Source organism: Barbatula barbatula (genome assembly GCF_947034865.1).
Source record: "Barbatula barbatula genome assembly, chromosome: 20".
Classification (NCBI taxonomy): domain Eukaryota; kingdom Metazoa; phylum Chordata; class Actinopteri; order Cypriniformes; family Nemacheilidae; genus Barbatula; species Barbatula barbatula.
This window is the reverse complement of record NC_136783.1, coordinates 16,506,657-16,516,508: the sequence shown is the minus strand read 5'-3', so window position 1 is coordinate 16,516,508 and position 9,852 is coordinate 16,506,657. Positions and strand designations below refer to the sequence as shown.

The 9,852-nt window shown below is 40.8% G+C and overlaps 1 protein-coding gene across 1 annotated transcript; it reads left to right on the top strand.

The window, feature by feature from the left end:
• Positions 1-1,638: 1,638 nt before the first annotated feature.
• ier2b (immediate early response 2b) lies at positions 1,639-2,853 on the top strand. The gene has a single exon (XM_079483639.1). The coding sequence runs from the start codon at positions 1,752-1,754 to the stop codon at positions 2,277-2,279; it is 528 nt and encodes a 175-aa protein (XP_079339765.1). The 5' UTR covers positions 1,639-1,751; the 3' UTR covers positions 2,280-2,853.
• The last annotated feature ends 6,999 nt before the right edge of the window (positions 2,854-9,852 follow it).

The following is a 9,852-nucleotide window of genomic DNA, read 5'->3' as shown; positions in this document are numbered from 1 at the left end:
TTTCTTTGTTGCAGCCCAGACCTTACAATTCAGTAACCGTCCTAGATCTGCATAAAGCTCAAGTGACCGTGTCTGTGAATTTTAGAAAGGAGTGTGTTAAATTAATGGATTCCCACGTGCCTATTTTGGCAGCTGTAGGGTTGAGATCCTGTCGTCTAGTCCCCTATCCCTTTCCTTCATTACATTATTCTCCTTTACTTCCTCCCCCACCTCTGACAGTGACGCTTTCCTTCCTGTCTCCTGTCTTACTCTCTCTCCACACTCTCTGTTTCCTGTTCACACACATATAGCCAAACCTGTACACGCAACCCCTCCTCCTTCTTCCTGCAGCGCTGGGTGTGTATGTGAGGTTGCGTGCATGCACGTAAGCAACACTTTTTTAAACGGTCCTCAAATGCATTCAATTCAGTTTTCAACATTACACCGTAAGTCTTTATTTTTAACACAAACCGTCCATGCCAACAGGTCTGTGTGAGTGTTTTGGAAAACAGGCAGGGTATTAATATTAGTACCATTTGGTCTGAGGGGTCTTCATTAATATAACATCTAACTGAGGCATATGTGATCACACCTCAGGAAACACAAAGCTGGATCGATCTAACTGAAAGCTTTATCACTATCAGAATGTAGTGAGAGAACAGTAATGAGAAAGCATTTTAACAAGCAGTATCTTGACAATTCTCATGATTTGTCATGACTACAAAACGTGCTTGTACTGAACATATTTGAGAAAAATATGTATTTCTTTATTTAAAACTCACAAACCATAGGCTACCAATATCCATGCTACATGGACCCATGCTAATAAATCACAATGTACATTTTATTCATCTCTTTCTTGCTCATTCTGCATTACTTTAAGCCAAACACAATAAAGCCGCAAGCAAAAGCTTCACATTTCAACCGAGCACCGGGTACCACGACATTTCCCATTTCTATAAATAGATGTCATGTATTTGCACTGAGTGGCAGCTGCTATCTGACCTCAATCGCTTTGCTTCCTAGTGAGCAGAATGGGGAGGTGATGTTGGACCGGTGACAAGTCCAAATATGGTGCTAAGGTGACGACACGATCACTGCCAGCTGCTGGCGCGTCACGGCTTTTCCACTGCTCGTCCTCCGGAGACCAGACGGATGCTCCATATATGGGTATCGGTTGACGTCGAGCGAAAAGAAACAAACGTAATCTTCCAAGTAACTGTAAACAATGGAGGTAGATTGAAACACGTTTTTAGAGAATTGTGGGTAGGGATATTAGGATTCATTGGATGGTATCGTTCAATAAACAGTACTTCTTAAACACAACCATACAGACGAATAAGAAACTAGTGAAAACTAAATAAATTACCAAAACAATTACTTAAGTGATCGGTAAAAATGCACGTGCACGCTATTTCCAATACACCTTCGTTTAATGAATGTTTAATGTAAGCTGTCATTCAGTCGTCTCGGCAATTTCAAGAGATCAATAAATAATGATTATTTGAGAAACAGGATGGGTGACTGTACCGTCTGACAGACGATATGCTGCTAAGACACTTTAGTTAAAAAACAGGTGACATATGTTGTCAAGATATTTTACTAGCGCTGAGGTATTCTGACGTACGTTGACAAGATGGGCGGGGCGTGTTTACACCCGGAGGAATGGAAACTCGTTACGTCACCCGGGCTGCCATAAAACCTCTCCCTGCGAAAAGTTTCCCCTGCAGTCCAACGAAAAGAGACGTTCCTCGAAGAGCAGACGAATATAAATGCAACGCGTTATTTCGACATACTGCACACGTCAAACCACCATGGACGAAGAGGCCAGGAGAATAATGGCTCTGTCCATTAGTAAACTGTATTCGTCAAGGACCCAGCGCGGGGGATTGAGACTCCACCGGAGCCTCTTGCTCTCCATGACCATGAGTGCCGCCCGGGACATCTACCACGCCGCCGTACTGCTCCGAGAATCGGAGCAGGAACAGGTCGTTCCGTGCGCCCCGGAGGAACACATGGACACTAAAGATCAAGACGCTGTCAACGAGTCTTGTACGACGGAGGTGAACACTTGTGAACCCAAAGACATTTTGGAAGACGATAAAGAGAACCAAGGTTCTAAATCCAGGAAGCGCCGTGGTAAGACGGCAATCGAGCCTGACTTTTTGTCTCCGAAGAAGGCGACAATGGATACAGACGAGGAGCGGCAAGAGGTTTTAAAACCGAATAATGGAAACAGCTGTCGCCAAACGGAAACGCTGACGGCGTTCCCGACCAACAGAGCCGTCGTGGCGTGCTGAGCAAGCGGGTTATCCACGATGTCCCCTGGGGGGGATTTTTCTCGACAAACTGGTTGGTTTAAAACGACCGGTTATGGCAGTTCGGACGGAGCGTGGCGTTCCGGTATCCGCATGGCACAGCTCGCCGTATGACCGAGGAGCGCGCAAGACGCGCGGGGATAAGAACAGAGGAAACGTCGACCGCTCACCGGAGCCGCTTCGTTGTCCCTGATGGTTCTTAGAGCAGCCGTTGACTCACATTCGAGTGTGGTCAGGAGAGACTTGTCTTCTCCTTCAGTTTACGAACTCTAATGAAAACTTATGAAGTGCTCTAACGCGCATCTTTTTAATGTTTTAAAGTTGTGACGTTAAGACAACGTCTTTGCCAACATGTGTTAAGTTCACCATTGCTCTGGTCAGTTGCACAGACGTGTGTTATGATGAATTGATCATTCTAAAAAGGACACAATGGACTGAAGCTGTTTGTGTTTGTTGGCAATTAAACATATTTTGATATAATCTTGTTGTTGTGGTGTGTAACAACGTTATTATCGTACATGGGTTCCCTAACTTTCAAGAGCTACAAATATATTTTTTAATGAAAATAAGGCTCAAGACTTTACTTCAAAGTTTACTTTAAACATCAACTTTACATCAAGTCCAAAGACCAAGATTCCACATGGTCATATTACTCATTTGTGACTGTGGCTAACTCAAACATTTATCATTGGATTTGTAATACATATCATTCACAGATTACAAGCTCGTCCTCTGTGACCTCCTCGTGTGGGTGGTGATAAAGTTAGCAGTGGGAAATACAAGAGTATGTGTGTAATTTCCCTTGATTAGTCAGCAAGACCTGTCTGAACATGCCATTGAATCATGCAGATCACCGGTTCCCTTTAAACACGAATGCGTTGGCCAGAGTCAGACCGTATAATCATCAAACTTCTAAAAGCAGCACAATAGCATTCAGATCTGAACATCAGTGTAAAATAATTCATGCAAGACATAAACGGCAGGGCTTGGCGATGAATTTTAATCACTTCTATATAATGTTGTGTCTTGGTCTGTGGGTCTCGCTGTAGCCAATATTACAGTAGAGGGAGACAAAAGAGTAAAACGCCTTATGAAATGTATTCTGATTATATTTTACAACCTTGAGTCTATAGTCGGCAGGAAAAAAATATGTATATAATACTAACATGACAATAAAAGTAAAGTTTTCATTTATTTTTAGATACTCTTTCCCCATGCTTAGATCTTGAATGCTGTGAGTTTTTTAAAGAATGTAAAGCATCTAGCTGAATAACAGCTTCTTGTCGTTTCTGCGGGGAACTCAATTCAGCAATCAAATGTACAAACCAAAAATACGCCAATCAAAAAGTTATGTATTGTATATAAGTTTTCCTAATGTTTTATTTTATATATAAGGTAGGCCTACATATACATTTGTGGGGTCAAATCATTGCTAAAATATGCACACAAAAGATGTATTTGGCTTTCTAAATGTGACATCAAAGCAGGTGAAACTGTGAATGGGCTTTATAAAATGACAAGCATGAGTAACAATGGCTCACTGCTTTGATGTGGCCTACTGTGTATGGGTGGGTAGGTGTATCTGCATAGGTGTGCACATCCATGGCAGAATAGAATAAGATAATTACTCAAGGTGACTAATAACTGAAACTTTTGCGTATGCGCGTAGGGATGGGGCAGAATGCAGTTTTTTACGCTCTTGTTGTGCACGTTGTAAACCTCGTTCGTAAGGTTTTCTGGGCTTTCTGTGGCCGCTTTTAACCGCAAAAGTTATTCGAGAAACGAATAATTTTCAAACATTAACAGAAATGTACTCAAATATAGTATAGTAACAAATACAAAACGGAAGTGCGGAGCATCAAACAGGAAGTGACTCGCGGTGATGGCGCCCTCCGTGGAGACGTTAAGAAAAAGTGGGATAGGCTATGCAGGAAATTATGTTTTGCAAACACCTAGAAACCAATATTAATTCTGTGATAACCACGTTTTTTTTTTGATAATTTTCATTTCAACTATTTATTTCAATCTTTGACATTGCCTTCCTCAGTCAATATTTAATATGTCAAATATATTATAATGTTCTTTACCTTAGAATAATTTTATGTAAGTCCCCGGCAGGGACACAGTAATCAAACTAATAAAAAATAAAGCAATAACTCATGAAAATGTAGTGCTTCTTTTGTTAAAAAGGAAACAAATGGACTTCATTCTCAAGAGGCCTTGTACCATTGTCATGGAGATTGCCTCATAGCCGAGTTTAGATTCACCTTTACCAGATTTAACATTCACCAATTGGGTTAACAGCTCAGATGCTTAATCACTCCACTATTATCACGTCCTGAACAGCTGTGCATGTGTGGTGTAATTTCCCCCACCTGAAACACTATTAAATCCTTTTCAGATATTTGTACGTGTCAACGAGCAACGTGTTGTGTAAAATCAGACACACTTTCACACACAATACATTGAATCAGAAAGGAAGAGATTGTAAAGGCGCAGTTAGAATGCATTCTCTCTGTTTATTATTCAGGTTCTTTAGGAAGAGTTCTGTTCGGAATTACAAAATGCACTGGTAGAAATAGCAGAGAGACAGAGTTAGAGGAAGAGAGAGAAAAAGGGGGATTTTTCATATCCGGAATAAATGTGTAACATCACCAGGTTCAGGCAGCCTTTTCACAGCTCAACATCAGCAAAAGGGGTTTGCATTTCTTCTTAAAATCAGATTGATGTGCATTTTCTCATAACCGAGAGCTACTGGATATCTTTTCAACTTTTTAAAAATGTTGTAATACATTTCCACAGCATGTTTTGTGCTCACCTTACCCACGATTCAAGAGAACAGTTGGCAATAGAAACAAACAAACATTCTATGATTTTTATTCTTCACCCATGTCATATCTCGTGTGTATTTTTTCCTCTTGGTTCTCTTTTTTGTCTTTTCACTTTTTAAAAATAGAAGAAAAAAGTAACACATTGCTCATAAAAACATCTATCTATATTTATACATATATATTTCTATATATACTCTTTTCTTTATATTTCTTTTTATATTTTATAATTCCTGAAGTTGACTTGTTAACCCACATAGTGGCATGCACATTGCACATGCAAATCAGTAATTAAATACCTCTCTATTTCATGGTAATTTTTTTCTCTTTAAACGTCCTCTTTTGCTTCTAAATGGTTCAGGTCAGTAGTGTGTGGATGGTGGGTGGAATGATGGGTAATTTAAAGGTGGGACGGGTTTACGGGTGTCATGGTGACAGTGGCTGCACTCGCACATTCACACAAGCTCATTTCCCCTGACACATAAGAACTGCGTAAAGAAACGCACTTCTGCTGACGACGGGGAAAGCCACTTCCTGTCTCGAGATCCACTTCCTGAACAGGACTCGATACACATTCCGTCAATTGTTTTTAGTATTTCGTTAAATTGCTACATTTAACCTCAGTTCTGTCAATGGCAGACCAACTGGTGGTGCAATTGATGTGTGGTTTATGTTTTAATGAATATTATTATTTATGAAACAAAAGTCATTTATTATATTTTGATATGAAAATAATACTTTTCATATGTTCATCTCAATATAAGACAACTTTGTTAAATAAATCTGATAAATCTTTCCCTAAAAAACAGACGTATTTGAATGAATGTGTTTCTTGACATGCACAAAGAACAACAGGACTTGGATGAGATGTATAAACAAAAAGAAAAAGAAAGAGGATGGACACACAGGTCTGCTGCAGGAAGTTTATGAATGAGATATACAAGAGTTTACAGAAGAGAAAGAGAGATATGTTAGGCCCAAAAAAGTTAGACAGACAGTGGACAAACATGGTTAGACAATTGGACTGAGGTACAAACATGATGATGATGAGACAGCTGACCCTCTTTGCTTTGCCATGGCTTCGTATCTGTGGTCGTATAACTCGATGGAAAATCTTGGACTGTTCGTTGTAAGGCACTATTTAACAACTTGCCTTCAAATCAGCTCGCAGACACACGCACACATACTTTCGCAGAGGACATTGCCCACTGTCACGCGGATGAACCCAACCCTTCCGATCTTGTGCTCCATGGAAAAATGCCGGTGACTCCATTGCATCCGATCTTGGATGAGGATCGCATGGGAAGGTGATAATGAAATGTGCTATGGTGGATGCTGAGCAGAAATGGATTGGCAAACCCAGCACTAAAATACTCAGTGCACAATATATAATGACGATTTGTATCCATTTCTGATTTTTTAAACAACTTTTTTTTGGCATGCACAATGCCTGTGCCTCAAATTCTTGCTCTCACGCGTACAAAAAAAACCTACATTTCCCATCACCCCCCTCCCAATTCTCCAGTTCCCATCGCACATTAGCATGCACACACATGTAGTTCTGTTCTGTACAAAGGGAGACCACGGGAAGTGGTGTAGCTACATAGAGGGTGACTTATTTTGGCAGCACTCAACCATTGTAGGAAAGCCCTTATATTGTGTAAAACAAACAAAAACACAGGTTGTTTCTCCAAGACGAAAGGAAACAACACGTGCTCGCGCAAATGTGTTGTGTATCTGAGATGGTTCGTTCGAAATAGTGCCGCGAACAGAAAAAGATTTTCTGTTGGCACGGAAAATGAAGATGTGACACAAAAACAATGTAAAGAGCAAAAGAGGGTCAGAACCGAAACTGATGAACAAGCAGAGCCAAAGAATGGTGCACCTCCTAAAAATAGCCTTTTATAAATAAAATCGTAATCTTCTGAGGACATTTTCTGCATTACAGCATCAAGTGTTTCGGGCGAAAGAACACAAGACCAAGAGAACTTCTAAATGGGGATAATCTTAACCATGCACTAACGTTCATGCCTGACAAAAGTAAGCCTTCCTGTCCTTTTGCTAAAGACCTGAGAAAGTAGAACGATCCCTCCGATATTCGATGCAGCTCTCCGAACAAGCAGGGTGAGACCAATCGATGATGGCTGCTTGAGGAAGCATTGCTAAGAGAGAAAGAGAGCCAAGATGGACACCCTGACAGAACTTGGTTGTCATTTCCCTTCATTACTCTCAGAGTAACTGGGATCTCACCCCATCATATAACCATGCCTCCCTGTCTTTAAAAAGCCCAGCAGACAGCGCAGACATGGGGACTTGTTAAGGCGTAGTGTGACTGAGTCCATCACTTTGAGAGATAGAGAGAGAAAGAAAGGACGGGGATACGAGAGGCAGGGTAAGGGTAGTGTGCGACACCAGAACAGAAGGCACTGTGGCTCTGCAGGTTCATCTGGACCCATGGGCATCAAACCAGGGGCTAACCGGGGACCAGCTGTGAATAAATGTGGGCCAAACATAGACACCCAGATAACAAAACAGCGGTCTCCTTCCTCAAAACATTTTCTTTATAAAAGGTGTAAAATTGACGACCCCTTGGCTGGGGGCTCTTGAACAAAATAATGGAAAAAACAAACAAACATGAGAAAACAAAACAGGACTGTCCAACTGACCTGATGTGCAGAATGAGATCACTTTATGTCAAATCTACTAAAAGTTTGTCATCTGCATTAAAGCAAATTTTATGTCATTAATTCATCTCAATTGTGTCTCAGTTGGAGAACTAATAGAGAGCAAATGCTGCTCCTCATTTTTTTACGTAAAAGATGATAGGAATCTCCCACGTGTTTACAAAAAGTCAAATATCTCAACACAACCTCAGATGTTTCTCAAATGCTTTTAAGATCAAATCCTCTATGCTTGTTTTTAATGTTACACTATTACTATACACGTCTCATTCACATAAATTATATTTCTCCTAGGAGACAACATGATTCAAATGTCCATTAAGTCTTTGCTTTCTACCCATGCACAAAAAAACTGTAATGGGAGATTAATGAATGAAAGTCTATTGAAATATTTTGAGTTCAGTTGGACAGTAGGGAAGGCTGAAAGGCCGCACCTCTACACCCCTGTGAGATATACGTTTGGCTGTATTGTCGTATCCTGAGCAGAAAGGGGAAGAGGGTCTCAGATTGAGCAGGCAGCCAAAGACATACAAGTTGCCCATGGTAGGGAACAGGAAGGCAGGGGCGAAAAAACATTTCCAGTTGCATTAATAAATTTCAGGTCAAACTTGAAAAAAAATGTCTGTCAGAAGTCAAACACAAGCTTTGACAAACGTACTGTAACCTGCTACATGACCTTTCGGGACAGTTCTGCCCTATTTCATGCGGGAAGGTTTGTCCGTAGTCTGGGTAAAGCTGTGCAACAGCACCACTAAGTGGACAAAGAGTAAACAACATTCATCACCCAAAATGTGATCTTGCACTACTAACTTTACAGCTGTGAAATTATAATTCAGGGAGTAATTACTGACCCTCAATAAAACTGCTCTTGTCCAGATCTTTAACTGTTGAAAAATAAATATGAAATGAACCCTGATTTTCAGTGCCTTTTTGTCTTTTCGTAACATCAACACAAACACGGTCCAAGGGTATGGGCCGACTCTCCTCTTTAAAAGATTCATGATGCTTTTGACTCTTTTTGAGTATTCTACTAAGCTGAGGTCACAATGAAGTAAACTTCAGGATGCTTTTCAGGACGCACCTTTTTAGACTTCAACCAGTGCTGAACAGAACCGAAAAATAAAGAAGAGTTAGAAACAAGATGGCCACAAGAGACAAAACTCCCAAAAACAAGACAACAAAGTCACATGACCACCTGTATGTTCATCAGCATCACCGTCATCGTCATCAATTGCATTAAGATTTTTCATCATTATAAGTCTATTGTTATTGACAATAGTAAATGAAGAAAGAAGAAGAGTTTCTCTCCCCCTGGTTCTCTCTCTGTTTGCAGCCATGGCCGACAGAGCCGCGGTTCGGGCTCTTTGTAGTGCAATCCAAGGTAAAAATAAACAGTGCAGAGCATTATCTGGGATCCTCAGATGTACGGAACGTAGAAAACATCTTCGGATTTGCGTCTCCATCTTTCTACATCTGCTGTCTATAAACTTCATCTGCACGTAAAGATCTACAGACAATGGCAAGAGCAACAGGGAGAAAACAAGAGAAAGAACTTCCTCCAACTTAACGGAAAAAAGAGAGCTATCACCCCCCCATTCCCACAGTAAATCTTCTGTCTGATATATATATAGAGATTCTTTTTAAATCAATCATGCAAGTTTCCATCAGATTTGAGTCCAAAAATATCAAAGAAAGCTGAGCAAATGCAACAGAATAACCAAGCTCCAAATGTTCGAAAAGAAGAATTAATCAATTGAAGACATTCTGAAGAGGAAAAAGTCCATCCCTCTCTCATCAGCCATTTCCTTCTTTTCCACCTTTTCAGGACTGAGTGGCAGATTGTGGGCGGGGTTTGACCACCCCACCCGTCCTCTCTTGCCTGCACTGGGTCCTTTCATAGGGCACGCCTCTTTACAGTTAACCCCTCCCCCAGGTGATGAGGTTACTCAGCATCTTGAGTTGGTAACAGTAAACAGAGATGATAAAACTCATCGATATTAGCCAGCACATGGGGCTGGTTTTGCAGTAGGTAGAGCTCTCATTTAC